Raw genomic sequence first — 21,998 nt, 5'->3', positions numbered from 1 at the left:
TTTATAAACATAGAAAATATAAATACTGTTTGGTTTCTAGGTTAAAGGGATGCTGAGCTTTTACCACTCACTTCTGTTATAAATCAGGTAAAGAAACCCAGTAACAACTCTGGCCCCTGTAGAAAATACTCTGCCAAAAAAGCTTCTTAGTGAAAAGTTCACACTGAGAGCAACATTTTTTTTTTCCATTTATGTGTCTGACTCCTATAAAATGCCTTTCCTCAATCCTCTGAAACAAAATTCATTTACTGAAAACTTTCTGCTCACCAAAACAAGACACAGTGTACATAAAAGAAAGCAAAGGTCAAGTCACTGCACGAGATATTGGGCAGCAGCTTTTCTGAGGCCCCACAGCAGCACCTCCGAAACAAAGCCATGTACATTTGGTTCTATGAAACCAACCCAAAAGCTTCCAACAGCCCAGCATAAAACACAGGTGAAAGAAAGTGAGACCGTACCATTTGACTTTGGAGCCATTCAATCAGAGCCTCTGCTGTTGAGTCTGGGATCTGGCAGCGCAGACCCTCTTTCTCATCTGCCTCCATCATCTCCAGCAAGCCCCGCAGGTCCTCCACCAGGTGCAGCGCCCGCAGGCCCCCCATGAAAGGGGAAGTGGGGGACTGGCAGTCAAAGATGCCATTGGAATATTCCAGCGCCTTCGAACCTGGGTAGAGTAAAACCACACAGTGAGGCACAGGACAAGCAAATAGGACAGGCAGTGATGGGAGACCTGCAGCAAGAAATAGAAATGTCATGTGGCATTTGCTGCTGGTGGGAATCGATCTGAAACAAATTCAGTGCACGTGCTGCACTGTGCCCCCTCCGTGCACTGTGCCCTGTATCACCTTGCAATTTGGTAAGGGTAAGCCCTTGCTGACGTGCTTGGAGTTTCAACATCTCAGACAGTTTTAGTGGATAGAAGGAGGTGGGCTGATCAGACAGAAGACACGTGGCACAAGAGTGCCCAACAGCTCAAAGCATAAGCTGGGCTGCTGCTCTCAAGGATATATTGGAGGCTGAAAGCACTGTGGAGGGAACAACAGGCTCAGCTGGTAATGCTCTGAGTCACCCTGTAGAGGCTGCACGACCCAAGTCAGACGCTGATGGTTTCCAGAGGAAGCTGTGCTCAGTACTTTTCATGCAGAAATTTGTTATGCTGCTCCAGTGCACTGGAATTTTGTTTTACTTTTTCAAGAATAGAGACATATGAAGACAATTAAAAAGACTAAATCACTTCAACAAGGAAAAAAAAATAAAGTTCAGCAGCTAGACATGTTAGCACTGATATTTGCATGTTAATAAAGAAAAATATATCTCTTATTTGCATAAACTCACAGTATTTATGTTTGACCTACATTAAAAGTTGCTGTACGCTAAGTAAGGAAGGAAACTACAAATTCAGGATTAAAGTTGATTTTACTAAACCCTGCTAATTCCAACTAGAATTTCAGCACATTGATTCGTGGCCTTAATACTGTAAAGCCTCAGCACAATGAGATGTGCTCATCACAGAACATCAGCTTTTGTACTGTCAACTTTTGGAAACTACAGAGATATTGCATACATGCCCTGCCATGAACCTTCATTCATCTCATCTGCGAAGCCAAAAAAATGCAAGCATAATTCCCTTCAGAAAAAAAATAGAGAAAAATCCCCACAAAAGCATAAGAGCTGGTATACTTTCATTATATTGTTTATTAGGTCCACTCAGACACATAGATAAATTAGGTCTGTGGTAACTTAAACACCCCAATTGCTTTTTTTTTTAAAATATTAAATCTTATCCTGCCATAACCAACTTAGGCTCCTGGAAATGCAGATGGCGCTATCTGATCCGAATACCAGTATCTACTTATGGAAATTTCCAAAGTCACAGCTTAAATGTATTTTTAGAGGTCATTATGATCCAACTGAATCCACTTCACACATGTGCCTGCTATATGTTCTTAATACTTTTAAGAAAACTGCAAAGAAAAGTTGTTGTTTAAGCAAAACACACACACTGTATGACTTTTTTTTTTTCTCCCTAAGGGAAACTATTTTAGGTGGAACTGCTAAAGATTTCATAACCGTGTTGCTACTCTTACAGAATATTTTCTCAACTCGGCTGTTTGCATAGCTTTGCAGGAATAAGATTGAAATATTAACTTATTGCTGCCTTGCTCCCCTGCATTGTGAATTTATATTACTTTCCAACTCATTATATTCAACATAAAAAGTCCAAGTTGTATACTTTTTGATCCTTCTCTTTAGAGCACTTAAAATTTACAGGTACTTATAAAAAGTGTTAATACTAAAGGTAGGTCCAGACCAACCATTTAGACCCACAGCATTCCAATTCTGAGAAAAGGAAAAATCAATTCATGTTTTAACTCCTGCGAATTAAGTGATGGCCAGAATAGCTGGTATTAGTCAATCTTTCTCTTCCTGCCTTGCAGTAGCTCTTCAAACACACTTACCCCGGTTTGAAATGTGCACTGTCCTTGGCTTTCAGGGTGCTGTGTGTACCAGAAGAACTCAGCCTCTGCAAGCAGCACTTTGATACAGGCTGGGAGAAAACCTGCAACCAATTCAGCTGTGCCTGTGCGTTAGAGTGTGCAATACACCCACTCTATATGCCTGTAATGTCTAAGTCACAAGGCAAGATACCTAGCAAAATCACAAGCACATTCTGACCCCAGCCTGGCACTCCACATTCTGAATATGAAAAAGGAGAACTGAAGCAGTTAAACGAACAAGCAGCTCCAAGCATTTACCTGCTATTATGCCATCCATCTGCTCCAAGGCCGCAGCAAGCATGTCACTTGCATCACTCATCATCTTCTCTCTTCTTGGGGACAATCACCAGCTACACCACAAGGAACAATAAAACACCAGCAGTGCAAGTTGGATCCAGAGCCTCAAGTCAGCTGTTCAATCTGCAAAACAGAATTTCACTTCACTGCATGTTCTCTGAATTCAGACACCACCGTCACTAGACCAGTAACAAAACTGGGGACAGTTGCTGTCCACAAGATGTGAGACATTCATCATCAGGATTGGACAGGCATTCTGAATAATCAAAGCACCAGCTTAATGACCCAGGCTCCTCTTTGGCACTTCAGAGAACCTTGCACAGAAGACAAAAGGCCTTCTAACGCTAACAAGAAGCAACAAGTCAGAGTTAAACCCCACTAAAGATGTCACTTCCAGCCTAGTGTTGATCCATGCTGCAATGCTGCACCTGCTCTCACCATGAAGCTCCTGAAAGTCAGAACTGGACCTCAGAGTATTCCCAGTTAAGTCCACAAAAACTAGCTAGCAGAGCAGCTGTCTTCATGGAGCGGAGCTGGAACCACAGTGGGCTCGAGGACAGCACTGCTGTGAAGTGAGCACATGCTCAGGTGCTCGGTGGAGCTGAGGCCACAGGTCTGAGGTGCAGCTGATCCTTCCAGCCCAGCACAACAGACACAAGCCACGGAAACAGCCCAGACTGCCACTGCTTTCATCTAGAACAGGATAGACTACTTCTGCTATAAGCACACTCGTAGAACGCAATTAAACAAACACCAGGAAGGAAAATGCACTTTAACCTTTTGCATATCCTGCTAATTGGTTTTTGTATTAGGCCGCACTGCTGCTGACATTTGCCCCAACATAAGCAATTAAGAAAGTTGTTCACGGTATCTCCGGTTTAAGTCCTGGAACAGAGTCTACTAAAACCAAAACGTACCAGAAATACATGTTTATAAACTACATTTTCCCCCCTACAGATCACCTTACTGGTTTGACCCAGCGTGAGGTAGCTGTTACTGGAGGCTGCCAGCCAGCTTTGCTGAAATGCCAGACCTCAAACACCAGCAAATACTTCATCTGCTCGATCACAGCACGTATAAAAAAGGTCCAAACTCTAAGATAACTTTTGAATGACAACACAAAGACTAATGCTCTTTTGGCAAATGCCTAGCTTTATTATTACTTAGTTGCCAGAGTTATAAAAGCCAAGAGAACTTTAGAAAAGCTTGAGAGAACTTCAGAAAGTCAAAATAGCTGGAAGTCAAAGCACTGCAAACCTTTAGAAATGTGGAAGCACCACAGTTGAAGACTTCCAGCCTTCAAGGAAACAGAGTCTGATTTTAAACATCGTATAATTAATAAACTTCAAGCAGTACAACCCTGCACAATATGCAGCTCCTGCAAGATATATAGACCAATGCCTCTATGCCTGCTTAAAAGGTTCAGGAAACTATTTTTGCAAAGGTATTCTCACGGACAATTCTGAAAACAGTCTCATCCTTTCTCTTTTAGGATTTCCTCACTGCAATATCCAGATCCTGACAAATTCTAGTAAGTATAGGCAGAGTGCGAATGACTGACATTGGATTTCTCTCTGCAAACCAAGAGTACACAGCCACAGAACTGCTGCTGATGCTGCAGACAAAATCCTGATTCCTTGTAGCTCCATGTGGAAAAGGATCACCCACAAAATTATAACAGCCAATTAATAAATGGGAACTAGGAGTGCCTATCTCAACAGTGTGCTTTAACACCTGATGGGAAGCAATGAAGACTACAGAGCCAGACTCTCTGCAGCACCCAGTGACAGGACATGGGCCAGTGGGAACAAATTAAAACACAGGAAATTCCAGGAAACATTTTATCTGCAGGCTCAAAGTCTGATATAATAAGGGAAAACTTTATCCCTTACCACCTCTGCTCACACTGCACCCCATTTTTTACCTTATGTTTTGGAAAGACATTAAGTGGAGGCAAGGAGCTGCTACTTTATGCTTCAATAGTACAGCCACAGCAAGAGATAAATCTCCCTTTGCACTTCATCTAGGCACAGCCCCCCAGACCAATTTCTAAAAAACCCACTTCTTGTTCTTCCTAAACAAAAGTGTTGTCTGTGCTGACCAAAAATCCCCAAGACAGCTAGCAGTACTGATGAGAGCTGCAGGACAGACAGTGGGAGGGACAGCAACCAGGATGCCTCCAGCATTCCCCTGCTATTACCTGGCCCTCCTCTGAGGCCAGCAAGATGCCAGCCTGCACAGCTTCCTTCCCTGCTATCCTGAAAGGAGCTGCACCTTCAGGACCAACAGCGAAAAATTCTAAGATAAAATTTGGTGAAGACCACAAGATCACAGTGCTCTCCAAAAACCCTTCCACCATCTGTGAGCATCTTTCAACTGCCAGAACAAGCCTACAGCTGAGAAATTTGAAGAAGCAAAAGAAAAAAAAAAGCCCCTAACCAAACAGCTGGACATGATGCAATGAGATCCCATTTGCCCAGCTATTTGGTCCTAAAAGTGGTCACTGAAAACTAGGCTGGAACAGCACATCCTGCTCTGGCCATTCTCCCAGCACAGTACATCCCATCCAGCAGTCAGGAAGCAAAACTGTTGCAATAAAAAACAATTTTGGAAGCATTCTTCCCTTGTAATGGCACAGAATCACTTTTATCCTTTGCACACCACCTCTAGCACACAGGGAGTGGATGGGTAGGGAGGAAATCAAAGACCTCATACACCAGCAAACTAAAGAACCAAAACGCATAAAACAAGAAAAGACAACAAACAGCAGGAGGAAGAACATGGGAAGGGAAGGTGCAGGGAGGAGACAAATGCAATTATTAGACAAAGTTGTAAATCAGAGTCTTCTGTGGATTATAGAAAGACTACACTGTAACAGCAAATGATTACTCACTGTGCCTTATCAGAGCATCGACTTGACAAGGCTTGAGAGAAGCCCCTGCTGACCACTAAACCAATTGACCTTTCCTGTAAAAAATGCTTCTTTCTGTGCTTTGCTTTTTACAATCCTGTTCTAATAAAATGATAACCTGGAAAAAACTCACGGACTTTTTTTTTTCCTTCCAGTATCAGCTAACAAGCAAAAATCCTAAAAAAAGTTCCTTAAGGAAATAAGAAATATGTAATATTTCAGAGGACATTGAGTGGTTTCAGTTTCTTTCATTCACAAGAAGAATCAAAAAGGGAAATCATTTTAATGCAGACAGATCTATGACATGGCAGAACAAGAAACCACAGCACACACAGAGCCCAGGGAGAAGGCAGACACATGAAACGCACTCCTGGCAGAACACAGCCAAGAGCACAGCTGGGAGGAAGGCACTGACAGCACCCTGTCTGACAGACCATTTAAACAAGCTTTCCCTTGCTTTCCAAGAAAATGACTTACCTTTTGTATTCCTCCTGTGAATATGCACAATCAGTGCAAGCTGGGGTGGGGGGTTGTTCAATTATTTTTCTAAAGAAGCAGGTCCCTCTTCTAAGAGTTCCCAGCTGAACACTGAGCTCATACTGACAAGAACAAGCACTGCTTCATCAAGGCTGTGTTTACAATCCACCATTTGAAAAAATTGAAAACAAACACATGCAGCTATCTGCTCTATCAGCTGCAATCAATCCTATCACTGACTACATCTCCACTGCATCCCTGTCTGTTAGAGAGATTATGCTAGTTGGCCTTACTTGTTTAATGCCCTCTCCTCTGGTCCCGACACAGCAGTCTGGTTGCTAGGGCTATGCTGTTCACTTTTCAGTAGGTGGAGATTTTTTATTTTTATTTTTGAATGACATACAAACCCTCCGGCTACAGAGCTAGTGAAGATATATTCCAAACGACTTACAGAGGAAACAGAACGCTCCCCTGCAAATGAATCCAAGGAAAGCTACAAAAACGAGGGGCTTGCAAGCTCTGTAAATGGCAACTGCAGTCACACAGGAAAACTGTTTGAATACAGATTTCAAAATCAGACATTTAATGAAGATGGCAGACCTTAAAAAAAATAAAAATAAAAAAAGTGCTCAAATGTTTTACACACAGGAAAATTATATTTTCCCCACCCAGGGGCTTTCCCTTTCCCAGATCAAATAACACACCCTGAAGCATCTAGGGACAATACGTCTAAGTCCCACATCCTCTAATTATTATTATTATTATTATTATTTAATTCTGGGGTGGCCTTATTCTGAATGTCCACATCTGGTAGAAGACACACCTGGCTCTAAAGCGCAAAGGTCCACAGAGCTGTGGTGAATCAGCTGCAGCCCAGCAGCTGGAAGGACACACTATGCCCTGATTGCAGCCCAGGGAACTGCAGTCTGGCCTTTTCATCCTACTTGCCTTCCTCCCCATGCACACGCTCTGCAAATGTTCAGCATTAGGAAAGAAAGCATCAGCTACAGATTATTCTTACAATGTGATGCAATAAGATGGATGGCTTGAGTTTCCCAGTTCTCCCAGTGCTACATAGCAGTCTTTAAAACAGGAAATTTTGATACACAGAAATGGAAAATCTTGATTAGGTCTTGTTTCTGACTGCTGAAGAGAATGAAAAAGAACCCTGAAGACTAAGCTATTGCCCTAGCAGTCTGCCACAAAAATGCAATAAAAAAGCCCACAAACTACAGTCATATTTTATGGGCAGGGTGGGGGGAGAGAACTTGTTCCATAGCAGAAGCAAGAACCCCAGCTTCTCTTTGCTGTAAAAATTAATGTCACCGTACTCAGTCCTGCACTAAGAGATGACTGTGTAAGAGGCCTGAAGAGTCTTTTGGAGCAAATCCCACTTTACAACACAAAAACAACACACCTTTGCAATCAACTTCTATATGGTAAAGCTCTATTTCAAGAAGATAAATGTCATTTCAGACACACTATGACACCTATTTGTGTTCTTACTTGCTGACCAGAACAGAAACAGGAACAGAAAGTCTTATATACGAAATATGTTACAATAACAATTAAAGATTACTTCAAATGAATTCCATGTTAATACCCAGCATCATTTCTCATGGGATGCTTCAAAGATATTCAACTACAGTGCTACCAGTCAGCAGCATTTTAACACTTAGTAATGAATACATTCAGCTCATTTACACTAGGGGTCATTAACAATTAAGTTAAAAAGACGACTTCATTTCATATGTTTTAGGCCTGGAAAAAAAAAATCCTTAAAAAAGAAAATGGATCCTTGTTGAATATATTGCCCTGGTATTTTACAGCAAAACAGATGAAGTTTAAAAAGTATAATTTAAAAAATGCTGGAAATATCTTAGTGGGAATAACTTGGAGAAAAATCTCAGCATGATGCAAGGACAAGAAAGTAGTTAAGATTCCAAATTCATCCCATAGTATGTTTTGAGCTGTGTCTACGTCTGGAACAGGAATAAGAGAAGAAAACCACATCCCGTCTGCCACCTCAGAGGCATGAAGCATCAAGAAGCTTCCTGACACCTGAAGATCACCTGCCAGGAAGCTGCTGGCATGGCTGGTCTATGACAGGGTCCCCTCCTGGGCATGTGGTATGTGGACACCTCTGCCTGCAACATCCAACAGCTGATTTCCTCCCCATCACTCTGACTGCCCAGGGCCTTCATGAAGAACCATGAAACCCACATGCACACCACAGCGGGAAATGGTGAAGCATCTCTCCATGAAAGGAGGCCACTCCCTCTGTGACAAGAGAGCAGTCATATTGAAGCAAGAAAGACTGATGAGAAAGGGTGGACCCTTGGCTGGACCTTCCACACAAAAGGTAGCTGCTCCATTTCAGGAGGATGGCTATAAGGAGACCCATCCCTAAAGAACTAATTTCCAGTGCAGGTGACAAAGCACTGGCACAAGTTGCCCAAAGAGGCTGTGGAGTCTCCTACTTGGAAATCTTCAAAAGTCTCCTGGATGCGGCCTTGAGCAACCTGCTCTAGGTGTCCCTGCTTGAGCAAGGGCTGGAGCAGATGGACCCAGATGCGCTGCCAACCTCAGCCACTGTATGGTCCAGTGAAAGTAGAAGCCCAGTGTGGCTGCCCTCCAGCCACCACCAACTTGCAGGCCCAGCACCAGCCAGGGGCCAGACACGTGGCTCCTCCACATGTCAGGTGTCCCTCACGAAGCACAGTTTTCATCATCTTCCAGTGGGCTCATCTTAGCAGGTGGGAACTGCCACACCAGTTAAGGATGCAAGGTCTGTTGGCACCAAACATCCCACCTATGCCAGCACAAAGCACTTGTAGTATCCAGACAGAAGGGAGGAATGCTGGAACAGATAGGTGCCCATCACAACAGACACTGTCATTATGCCAGAGGGTGGGAAACAGGCTTAGGCATCAGTCAAAAAATTTGACTTCAAGCACATCTACAAGGTCTTTCTGAAATGGCCAAATGCAGTATTTTGCACATTCATGCAAAAAGGATATACTGTAAATACTGCAATGAATTAAAAAAACAAACAAACAACAACAACAATCCAAATGTTGGCAAAGACTTAAACAGTTTTCTGTTTACTTTTTCTATACATTTGTTCTTGAATTTGTTAAACTCAGTGATATCAAAGCAATACTATACCTGTATTAAGCAAGACTTTTGTTTCCTAACTCTAGATCTTTACTTTGTTCCTTGAATTTCATTATTTCCCGTTATCCTACAATCATTACTTACTTCCTTTTACTGGTAAAGCTGATTGGAAACACACAGAGGCAGAAGGCCTATCCCACCATCCTCAGAGAATCATAGAATGGCCTGGGTTGAAAAGGACCACAACGATCATCTAGATTCAACCCCCCTGCTATATGCAGGGTCGCCAACCACCAGACCAGGCTGCCCAGAGCCACATCCAGCCTGGCCTTGAATGCCTCCAGGGATGGCCATTCTTGACACAAAAGTTATTAAGCCATAGAAAACGCTTTGAATTATTTTAATTGCATAAAGCACAAAAGTTCCTTCCAAGTTATAACTGTTAGTATTTGGGAAAAACTTACTTCTAACTATGAAACAACTTCAGTACCAACCAGCTTAGCTGCACACATTTTTCTGCACTTTGCCTTAAAATTTGTTAAACATATCAGAAGTGGTGCAAAAGCTAAGCCTTGACAAGATTAGCATCCTTCAGAAACTCTGACAGAGACATGCACACAGCAAACAGTTTGTGCAAACACTTGAAGTCTCAGGGTGCCTACCTCTGTTATTCTATGTCCCAGTAGTGCTTTGCTTGTTCTAACTGAAAGAAATTAAAAAAAAAAAAAAAAAAAAAAAAATCAAAGCATATGATGGGTTCCTTTGTTTTGTGATGCAGAAGTTAGATCTGTGTTCTCTGCATGCCACAGGAGCACGTACCTGCAAAGATGTGTCATGTGAAGACCTGCCTGTATAAACTACATAAACTCATTTTAACTATTTATGCACAAGCAATAATCCAAGGTCAAATTGAGGCTTATAAGAGTAGATGAACACTTCATTTAAGGCTGTTCAAATTTTACTGGTTTGCTAGTCGGTAAATCCTTTCCACTACTCACGTTAGGGCCTGAGAAATTAATGTTTTCTCACGTTTTACTTGGGTCCACTGGTTAGAAAACAATTAAGATATTCATTCCTCTCTCTGAGACTGCTATCGCAAGCAAGGAAATGCCTCACATTCCCCATCAACATGTTATTGACATTCTGTGGCCACACAACCTATGAAACAAAGAGGCACTGTTGATCCAGAGTCTGGAAGGTAGTTCTTCAAAATAGCTTAAGAACCACTAAATTTGCTGTATAAACCCATGTTTAGATCCAATTTTACAGCTCATGCCTCCTTCTTTTAATGTGATGAATCCAAAGACCTAATTCACAACCTTAAAAATTTGACAGGCTTCCGATTTGGATTTTTGATCTTCAGGTCTAGAACCTGGATTTCAGACCTTCAAGATCCACACTTGGAGAGTCACCACAGTGTGAAGCAAAAGTACAGTTCACCAATCATCAAAAGACCAGAAAAATCAAGAAAACATGTTTAACTAGATTTGTGTTTTCACATTCACCAGTGCCTTAAAACAAAACAAACAAACAAAAAAACTGTTAAAAACTCGGTATCTTGTAATTCCACTGCATCAACCTTACGATAAAACTTTGCCAAGAACCTGTTTTCAAGTAGTACACTCAGGAATCTGAAATACTGCATCAAGACAACCTTTTTTAGGCAGCATGTGGCCTTAAATGCTATTTGAAAAGGATCTTCTACTTAGGGGATTTACTGAAATATCAGACATATGTACTGTGCATTTCAAACCCTGAATTTAGAATTAACTCTCAGCTTTGAAAAGGCCTGAGAAGTTCATGCACCAAATGTATACCTAAAACTTGCATGTTTGTCCACATCACTGAGAAAGGGCAGGTTTTTTTCCAAATGCCACACTGATGAGGAGCATACAAATTTATATTATTATGGTAAATTTTAGGAGCCATGCATCCTTAATGATAATATGGACATGGGATATGGGTGGCACTGAAGGGTAGGAGGGTTTTCACTAGCAAGGTGATGGGAGGCAGCAGCAGGTCAGCACAAAGGCAGAGCTGTGACCTCTTCATAAACAGGAAAAAAATCCCACCCTGGTCTTAACCCTATTGTCTTGCCTTTCTTCTGAAGCAGGAAAAGTAAGGAAACTGGGAAGAAAGGTGGCAGAGGAAACAGTGACCTGCTTCTGCTTCCTCTCCAGCAGGAGAGAAAGCCATGGAGAGTGGCTGCTTCCTTCCATCCTGAATCATGGAGAAGCCTCTGTGCGTATGTAAGAGGCAGAAGTATCCCATGTGTCACCCACAGTCCCCGCAGCAGGATGAGCAGACAGTGTCAGCTTAACAACAGAGTAAGATGCAGCTCATGAGACCGAGAAGAATCTTGGCAGCCAGAAACTTAGAACATAATTGCATTGATGCATTTTTGAAGCCCAGCCAAGACAGCTCTGTAGCTGACACAAACCTATCTAGGCTTCTGCAGGATGAGAAAATTACTGATGGAGTAAACCTGCAATCTGTGAGAGTCAAGAAAAAGCATCTACAGAATTTGAGGGAGATTCACCAACAAGAGAAAGTGTTGGCTGAATTTCATCAGTCAGCTTTACTGTAGAAAACAGGGCTTGGGTGGTACAGTGACCTGTTCTACGTGGGACCCATTGAAACTTCAAAATATCACAGTATGGTTGCACAGGGAAAGGAAACAAGGAAAACAGTCAAAGCGTACGTATGTACAGAGGGAAATGCCGCAGCAATGGAAGGGATCATTAATTCTGTGGGAATATAACCCACATGACGTAATAGGGTGAGGAGGCAGCACGCCAAATACAGCTAAGGAAGGAGGCAGTGAGCCGATAAAGAATGTGAAGATACTGTAATGGTAGGTCTGACAGGCAATTGTATAACAGAGAATTATAAAATGGCTTGGGTTGGAAGAGACCTTAAAGAACACCTAGTTCCAGCTCTTTCCCGTGGGTAGGGCTGATATGCACCAACTCAGGCTATTCAGTGTCCCACCCAATCCAGCCTTGAATATCTCCAGGGATGGAGTATCCACAACTTCTCTGGACAGTCTGTGTGAGTACCTCCCCATGTTCCGAGTTTAAAAAAAAAAGAAAAAAATCCTAAATCACCCCTCTTTTAGTTTGAAACCACTCCCCCTTCACACATCACTATCAGACAGTGTTAAAAGTTGGTTCTCCTCTTGTTTCTAAGCTCCCTTTAAGTACTGGAAGGTCACAATGAGGTCTCCCCAGAGCTTTCTTTTCTCCTGACTGATCAAGCCCAGCTCCCTCAGCGTTTCTTCTTAAGAGAGAAGCACTCCAGCCCTCTAATCATCTTTGTGGCCTCTTCCAAACTCACTCCAACTGCTCCACATCTTTCTTGTGCTGCAGGCTCCAGACCTGGATGCAATACTCCAGGTGGGGCCTCACAAAGGCAGTGTAGAAGGGGACAATCACTCCTTCAATCCTGCTGGCCACTCCCCTCTTGATGCAGACCAGGATACTGTTGGCCTCCTGGGCCGCAAGAGCATAATGCTGGTTCAAGTCCAGCTTTTCGTTCATTAGGACCCCTAAGCCCTTCTTCACTGGATTGTTTTCAATGAGTTCTTCCCCCAGTCAGTATACACATCTGGAACAGCCTTGACCAAAGTGCAGCTCCTTGCACTTGGATTTGTTGAACCTCATTAGGTTAATACGTGCCCACTTTTCAGTTTGCCCAGATTCCACTAGATAGCATTCCTTCCTTCTGTTCTATCAACAACTCCACACAGCTGAATGTCATCTGCAGACTTGTTGAAGGTGCAAGGAACATGGTAGGGCATGCTCCACACTGACAGCCAACAGGATGACAGCAGTACCACCAGCTTCCATAGAAGCATGCTAGAACTATGCTTTGTCCTACCTGGCTACCTTACACTCACCACAGCACAGAGCAGGAATGGGATGGGAACAAGGGAGGCTATGTGGTACCTTCCCAGGGCACAGAATACAGCAGCCTTCTTTCTGGTACACCAGCTCAGTTCAGAAGGTGTTCCCTTGCACCAACTCTTCTCATTCATAAAAAACATAATTTGAGAGAAAAATCCTTTACAAACATGTTTGTTTTGAAAGATGTCCCAAGTTTTACTGCTCAAATGCCAAGAGCCACCTGCACCTATTCCTGCCAGCTTGCTCAGCCAGCGGTCTCTCAGAGGCACTGGAAGGAGCTGAGGTGGAGACAAGGGGTAGAAGCATCACACAAATCCACCAGAGGATAAACAAAGCCGTGGGCCTTCTGCAGGACCTCATGTCATTAAACTCAAGGCAGTTTGCTATTTTGCTAAAGCTAGAAAGATGGAGTGCAGAACTAGTAGTATTAAGGGCCAGTACTGTCCTTTATGTTGATAATACTCCTACTGAAGCAGGGCAAAGATATCAAAAAGAAGTGGGCCCCACACATCACAGACTGTCACTGCATATTTGATAATAGCTTCATTTGTGTTAGCAATGGAGTTTGGCATGAGCGCTCCAACTCAGCACAGTGCCCTGCATGAGGGGATGGGTCACACTGACATGAGTGGCTTGGCAAGGAAAAGCCTTGCTGGGAGGTGGACAATGCACAGCACCAGAAGCCTTTGAAGTTTCTTATCTAAAGGTTTTAAGAATTAATGTTTTCCTGATGTGATTAAAAAAAGCCTACAAGACTTGAGTTTACTTGCTACAGATAATCTGCTAAGTATGAAACAATGTTTTTTTGATTGTGTAATGAAAAACGCCTGTTTCACTAGATACAGTAATATACTGTGCTTCATTACTGACTTCACTAACAGTAGGCTGCCTTTAGCAGACACCGCTCTAAAGCATAAAAATGGTCTTGTGCTCCATTTTAAAGAGCAGTACATGACAGTTTACAACCCAGTCACAGAGCCCATGTACCTATAAATCTGATTGAGGTCCCCAGAGCAGCCTAGGTCTTCTAGGAACCCATGTAAGCAGCAAATGGATTAGCACATGTCCCTCTGTGCTGCCCAGCCAGCAGCACCACAACCCAAGTCAGCAAGTCTGAAACAAATCAAGGTATGGTTAAATCACACAGTAACAGTGGAGAAACATCCCCATTCACTGTTGTCCCATCCTTTCACATCTAATGTGTTTGTGCCAGTTTACATCTCTGATACTCCAGTTGGGTTCACAGACTGTTGGAAAGCCTGTTCTACCACAAACCTTGCAATATCTGATTTCTTCCCAGACTCGAAGATCTTACAGTGAAGTAATTCCACTAGGATCTTAGTTTTCATAAAGAAAAGGTAAAATAACAAACCATATTTGAATCTCATGGTTGCTGAAGAAAGCTTGCTGTCAGCTGAGAATATCCTGAGTCTGAACACAGGAAGTCCTTCATTTAAAATGCAGTATCATAAGGCATAGAAGGGCTGGGGGCTGAGGGGAAGAAGGATCACCTGCTTTCTTAAAGTCTACAACACTGGAAAAAAAAAACCAAAAAACACAACAGTATAGGCTGCTTAACTGTTTCCTTTCTTCCACCCTTTCCTCAACCAAAGATGTAACTAAAATAAAGCTTCAAAAATAATACAAGTCACTTAAAACTATTTTCTATAAATTTGATTTTACTACGTTGAGGCCTGAAGAACCTCACTGCTGTTTCATGGCTGTGCTGAGAAAAAGCAGTTCTTATGAAACTTCATAATTTTCCAACTTTGTGAAGCCCCACTGTAACAGATTGCAAGGATGGAACAATATGTCCAGTATTTAAAGTTCTGCCCACCCATGATTTATACACACCTAGATAGCTCCTCACACACACACCCTTGAGCTCTGGGAAATGCTAGTATAATTCCTGCAATTAAAGACATTGATACCAGAATTCGTTTGCCGAAAGGAAAAACCACCGCCCCCTGCTCCAGCACATGGGGCATGTTTTTACAGGAGCAAAGTCAAAATCTCAGAACTAAGATGTGAACTCTGCCAAAGTTCAAGACACTTATTAGCAATGCGCAATCCACCATCAAACTGGAGTGGCAAGCTCCACCCCATCGTCTCCCATGGACCACCCTGCCCTCTCCCTGGCAGAGCAACTGAAGCCCATCTGAAGTTCACAGAATCACAGAATGGCCAGGGTTGGAAGGGACCTCAAGGATCATGAAGCTCCAATCCCTCTGCCACATGCAGGGCCACCAACCTCCCCATTTAATACTAGACCAGGCTGCCCAGGGCCTAAACCTAAATCTCCCCTCCCTCAACTTAAAACCATTTCCCCTTGTCGTGCTGTTATCTACTCATAGGCCCTTTAGGTACTGAAAGGCTGCAATGAAGTCACCCCACAACCTTCTTTTCTCCAGGCTGAACAAATCCAGCTCCCTCAGCCTGAAGTTTTGGGAGCTTAACACACTGCAGCTTTATTCAGCTGTATCCTGTAATCTATGCTGGGCATGAGGTAATAATACTTAATCTCACGCTGCAGCATCTTCATGCTTTGGTTTCCCTGTCAGACTTTACATAAACTTCTGAGTGATGGATGCTGCAATACAGACAGACAATTGCTTGCCTCCATGTAAAATCAAAACTAGTACAGCACAGTTCTATGAATGCTGACAGGCTACACTCAAAATATTTTGGATGAATTAAGCAGTCAGTATTTTCATACAAATGTTCCCCTGAATGCTCATTCTCAAGATAAAACTTCAAAAACCTCTAGGGATCAGATACACTTTTAATGCTACATTTCTTTGAAGTATTTTCCATTTGTATTTCAACGACACTTCAAAGTTTTCCCACTTACATACAAATTAAATCAGACATTTGATGCTAAAAGGAGACAAAAAAACTATTCCATACATTCCCAACCTTTGATGGGGGGAAGAAGACCCAGTCTCACAGAAAATCATATGTTAATCATATTCAGGTTTGCACTATAGCAGCTGCCCAAGAAGGATTTCTTCAGCTATCAAAGGTCAAATGAAACCACACCACGGTACAAGTCCCAGTCCCTCCTCTCGCTGAGATCCTTGTCCCAGCAAGCAGCACAGGCTTAGTCTGCAGGATTCAGTCTTGCTGACACCAAGGTTGAGTTTGTAATTAATGGCAGTGCATGGCTCATGAAGGCCACTGGAGGGAGAAAACTGTTTATGAGGGAAACCAAGGTCCACTTGCACTGTCAAAGTTCTTACAAAGTTTAGCAGGTGTTAAAAAACAAAACAAAACAGAAAGTAAACAAGTAATGACAGTTTCTCTTCATTCCCACAAACCAGCAAGTTCCTTGGCAGCCATGTGAACACCTGGGGCCAAGTCTCTGATGTTCACACATTGAGATCCATGAGTTACCTGGAGAGATGTCTTGTTCTCAAGGACTGAATAAGTTTTATAAGGTTGATCATAGCTTCATATGTAGCAAATTGATAAAAACAAAGTTATTGTTCCTGTAATTCCCTTTGTCAGGGAAATACTACCCTCCTGCCTACTGAGCCATCTGTAAGGCAACTGTTTGCAGAAAGGTGACATTTAGTTCTCAAGAACTGTGGACACTGCTTCCCCAGCCACAGGATTGGAAGCTCCCTTGAACACCTTACCCTGATGAACACAGAGAAAGCACTTAGTCCAGGCTGAGCTTGCAAAATACAGTGATGATGCCAAGGCCCCAACTCTGAGGTTCTTGCTATACAATACAAGAAAAGTAAATCCAACATGGTCAAAAATGTTCACTTCACATACACCATATACATTTCTGAAGGGCTGAAATACTCTGGAAATACAGGGCTACTGAAATAACACTATTATTATTGAGTTTCTATCGAGAAGTCCAAAAAGCAAGACCACAGAAAGCTCTAGTAACTTAAATGCTACAATATAAGAACTATTCTAGGGCAAACTTTTAAGACCAGCCACTGCAACTGTACTCCAAAGTTTGCAAAAGCTACATGCTCCTGCAATTCACTGTACAATTTAACTGTTTTCCTAAAGGAAACAATCTCACTTGATCACTGAAAATAAACACTGTGTGCAAATAAGCTGCAAGTTCAACAGTAAATTCTGCTGAAGTTGCTGGAAATCCACCTAACTATAAGGAGCTCTTGAATGCATGCACCTAAGTATATGATTACCCCTGTTAAAGCCTTTACAAATAGAGTTCAATAACATTATTTTTTAGTAAGAAAAAAATTCTTGTGACAGAACACACCTTACAACATAAATCTAGTGGAGAGTTTCCTTCTATTTTCCTAAGATTTACTGCAATGCAAGCTGAGTGGCAAATTCAGCTGGATAACATTCAACTTGTTGCCTTTGGTGCTTGTTGATAGAAATACCAAAATAGTACTACCAAAATGGTACAGTAATATGCTCTAGGCAATTGTTCCTGCTGCTATTGGCCTTACCCAGCAAATTATCTTCCGATCTCCCAACTTTTCCAACACCCTTTTTTCCACTACATTTTGAAGTCTTTGACAGAAGCCTAACTCCTTGATGTAAGGGAGTGAGAGATGGAAAAAATCTGGAAAAACTCAGAATTCAATGGAAAAAAAAACAAACAACCAAAAACAAACAAAAAGAAGCATTGTTCACATGACATATGTGAGAAAGCTGTGGTTTCCTCATTTTTCATCAACTTTTGAGAGATATTCAGAAGATAATCCACTTGGCCACACATTTAACAACAAATGCTGGCAATCATCACCCCAGTTTATCTAAGTTCTGGTTCAACATACAATGCCTAACCAAAGTTTCACAGATATGTACATTAACAGGATCCAGTACCTCAGTGTGGTGATGACCACAGCTCTGGAAGTGGAAGTACCTGAACCATGCAGCTGGCCTTTTAGATCTGCCTTTTGCTCTTTGATAATTTTTTTCTGCTCTTCTAAATAAATAGCAAGTTATTGCTTCCTATAAATGTCTCAGGGATCATAAATGCGTTCAGGCCTCTAACAATATTTTAATGAAATATCAGTTCTCGCTTCTCTATTTAACTTGCAGGCAAAAAAAAAAAAAAGCCATTTTAAGGAGATAATCTTAAGCAGCTTTCTGAGAAATGCCAAGAATACTGAATTGTCATTTCTGTGCCCTGGTTTGTTTTGAAGGGTTTTTTTCCCCCTAGTAACCTATTTATATGTCTTTAAAAGAAAGTGTAGTGCCATAGGAGACAAAGTAGTATGAAGAGAAAGAAGAGCTATATTTTACAGCTTGTAAGATCTCAATCACTAGTGTCAGCTAATTAAAAATCTTCAAAAAGTAGAGTTCTAATTGCCTGCATTGCATTATTGCATCTAAAAAAAGATGCTGGGAAATAATATCAACAAGACAGCTACTTAAACACCACTCCATTTTCCTAAGCCAGGGATCTGTTATCAGTGAAACAAATGCTGGTAACTTGGGCACACTTGTGATGCTTTTGTGCCCGTTTTGAAGCTTCTGCAAATCTTCTTAAACGTTATTCAAGGAAAAGTTGCTTGTGATTTACAAAATCTTCTTTGTTTAAGGAGAAGAAGAAACCTTAAATTGTTTGCGCACTGTGATGCCAGCTTGGCTTCTCAATGCTAAAGCACAGTGGTCCAAGTACAAAACTTCCAAATTAAGTGGGGATAATGTGATTGAACATAATACACTGGCAACACAAAGAGTCTGGCAACACAAAGAGTACATCTACACTAAGAATAATATAGTTTTCCTAATTACATCTGCCTAACTAAAGAGAGCTAGCCTTGCTTAAAATAGGCATCAAAATGAAGGAAAGTACTTCATTAAAACAAACAGTTTGAGCCCTTTTGGGTGGTCTAAGCTACAAGTCACCATATGAGCTAGGAATCCTGTCACAAACTGCTACTTTGATGGACCAGCCTACCTGAGTGAAGCACATTTATCTGCCTGTGCAGTCACCCCTTAATGAGTCATTATGGGAGAAGTGGCTAGAGGGCTGGACTAGATGATCTTCATGGTCTTTTCCAACCTTAATGACTCTATGATTCTTTTCTATGATTTTCTAAACAGCAGGGAGAAAGCAGGTGCCTTCTCATCCAACACGCACATTAAAACACAAAGGCACTAAAAAGACATCTTCATTGTCTCTGTGTCTTGAAGGTGCTCGTATAAGGACTGTGGCCCAGCCCAGCATTTCTCTGCAAGATTTGACATGATCCCAAGAAATTGGTAGGGCTGGCAGCATCTGGCACCATGCAGCATTCCAAAGAGCCTTCTGCAAACACCTAGAGACAGAAATAGGACCATGTGTATTTCGTTTCCTACTGCGATAAAAGCAAAGCCCCACACTTGTTATAGATAACACACAAGGCAGTAACAGTGCTACAATCTTCACTGTGTGGATCATGGCATCCTCTATGGCTATCATAATACACAGTAAATTACATACAACTTAACTCTTAGTAATGCAAAGCTCAGAACTGTCTCCGTATTTTGTGGCTGCAGGAATTAACAGATGTTGACGACTAATCTGAGAGCAGGAACATTAAAAGAGATGGTTCTACCATTAGTAGTTCTTGTCATGTATGTACATGGTTTCTCATCATCACAAGTGTGTACATTAATGGTTTCTTCTGATGTAGCAACGTTGGTGGGCTTCTCTTTCCCATCCTTCCCACAGGCAGTTACTCTTAGTTGTACTGTACCTATCTTCAATAACAAAAGATTACTGCTATCTGACAACACCCCTCTGAACAAGAAAGCATAACTTCAGCACCAGATCCTGGCAGCAAGAAAATCCTATGGCGTGAGGCACAGGATCCCAATGAGCACTCACAGGTCCATGCAGAGTAAGCGATGCCAGTGACGGGTGCACATCATTGCTCCTACTTCTCTTCCCAAAGCTCTGAGGCACAGCATAAAGCCTGGCACAGGTCTTGTAAATAGGAACACAGCTGCATACCAGAACTCTTTCTTTGCACAGCATGGGCCACACACATGAAATAGGCTATGAATAAGTTCAAGATGTATGCAAAGGCAAAGCTGGCTACTCTACTCCTAAGATGCAAACTATTATAGTATTAACATCTCCAAGTGTCAAACCTGCAAGCAGCAACCAGTACGAAACTATTGTATTGACAGAGGTCAGAAGTAGAGGGAGGAAAGAAAAGGCAGCAATAACAGAAATTCATGCCAAGATCTTAGACAGAAAGCATCAAACCCACAGAGGCTCCTAGGAGAACTTGGAATCTCAGAACTGCAGACCAGCTTTGCTCTGTTGCTAGACTTTTGGGGGGCCAAAATACTGATAGTGAACAAGGCTATCTCCCAGATAGCCAGAGATGCGGCAGAGTGACATCTCTCACCTGAAAGATTTTCACACTGCGCTATGAGCCTGGAGTAGATCCAAAGGGCACCAGAGCAGCCATAAGTGGTTCTTTTTTGTTGTTTGCTTTTTTTTTTGCTTTGTTTTTTGCTTTCCCCACAACACTCAAGCACCCAATGGGATGCTGAGCTTATTTTCCATCAGCATGTAGACAGAAGGTGGTGGAGTGCCTGCCTGGGTAGGTGGCTCTGGCAGAATCCCTGGGGTTGCTTTACTACAGCTGTTGCCTGGTAGACCTTGGGTAGCATGACACCACAGCACATCAAATCCAAATGCTCAGCAGCAAGCCATGCAGGTACAGCAGCCAAAATGCCCTGGCACAGAGCCTTATCAGCACAGCTAACACTGGCTGCCCAGTCCCAGAACAGAATTCAACTTTCAAAATATTTTGAGCAGCTCCTTATCAAACAAAGTGGCTTTACACAAGCTCAACATTTTGCCTGTTTATAATCTGTTCCCCTGAAATTAGATTGACAACTTAGCTGAACCACAGCCTGGAACAGCGATGATGATCTGTCCATTGGCACAGGATTTTTTCAGCAAAATCCATCCAGACTGAGATCAGCAAGTTGCATAAATCCACATTTGATAATAAGCATGTTCCTAATGCTACTGAAGCCAGTGGCACTGAGTACTTGCTAAACACTGAGTGCCTCTTCAACTGATTGATCAAGACAGAACCTCAAAATACAGATTAGGAGTTGGTCTTGAAAATCCTCGTGGGTCCCATCCATCACAGGATTTTCTACAATTCTAGATCTTGCTGGCCTTGTGCAACTTGCAGGTGCTTTCAGTATCAGCACTCTGTTATAAGGTTCACAGTGAAATACTAGCTCTCCTTACCTTGAATGACTTCAGTCCAGCAGCCACCAGATGTGAGCTCTGTCACAAACTGAATGAGATCAAGTACCCACAAGCATTCTTCTCATTGTGGCTGCAGTCCTCCTTCCCTCTCCAATGAAAATGACTTTCTGAGCACAGCTACTGGTGTGTGTGTGTGTGCGCTGGACTCAAGGGAAATGCTGAAAACTCAAATAAAGTCTGCCATAAAGACACAGTCAATAGTGATCTTGCTCTGGATTGCTCCAAGTGTAACATCACCACTTCATAAAAAGAGTAACCACTATGTAGGCTATTTCCTAGGTAAAATATACTACAGTTTACACAGAACCTCTGTGACCACTTAGCTCGAGTCCATACAGAAAAGATAACAAAAATTACTCAGAGATTCAGGGTAAACAAATGATGTTCTATAATATCTTTCTCCATAGGGGCTATGCTAAGCCCTCACAAGGTAGAAAAATGCTTCCAGGAAGCACCTCCACAGAAGCAACTGGGAGTCCTGGGGAAGCTCATCCCTTGCCCAGAAAACAGAGAATGACTCAGATGAAAGTTAACAACCTTCACTGCTGGTGGCAAGGAGCAAG

General features: G+C 42.3%; 1 protein-coding gene across 12 annotated transcripts in view; it reads right to left on the bottom strand.

Moving 5' to 3' along the window:
• Positions 1-21,998, bottom strand: part of PPFIBP1 (PPFIA binding protein 1) — a 100,222-nt gene that overhangs the window by 44,800 nt on the left and 33,424 nt on the right. For 11 of the 12 annotated variants that reach the window (XM_048933486.1, XM_048933485.1, XM_048933490.1 and 8 more), the window contains 2 exons: positions 2,757-2,918; positions 459-664 (listed from right to left, as the gene is read on the bottom strand). In XM_048933486.1, the coding sequence (XP_048789443.1) occupies positions 459-664; positions 2,757-2,820 (270 nt within the window). In that variant the 5' untranslated portion in view covers positions 2,821-2,918. Of the gene's footprint in view, positions 1-458; positions 665-2,756; positions 2,919-6,183; positions 6,495-21,998 lie in introns of those variants that run through there. The other variant, XM_048933488.1, reaches the window with a different exon arrangement.

Source organism: Lagopus muta, chromosome 1, assembly GCF_023343835.1.
Source record: "Lagopus muta isolate bLagMut1 chromosome 1, bLagMut1 primary, whole genome shotgun sequence".
Classification (NCBI taxonomy): Eukaryota; Metazoa; Chordata; class Aves; order Galliformes; family Phasianidae; genus Lagopus; species Lagopus muta.
Note: the sequence above shows the minus strand (reverse complement) of the source record. Positions and strands in the feature narration are given on the sequence as shown.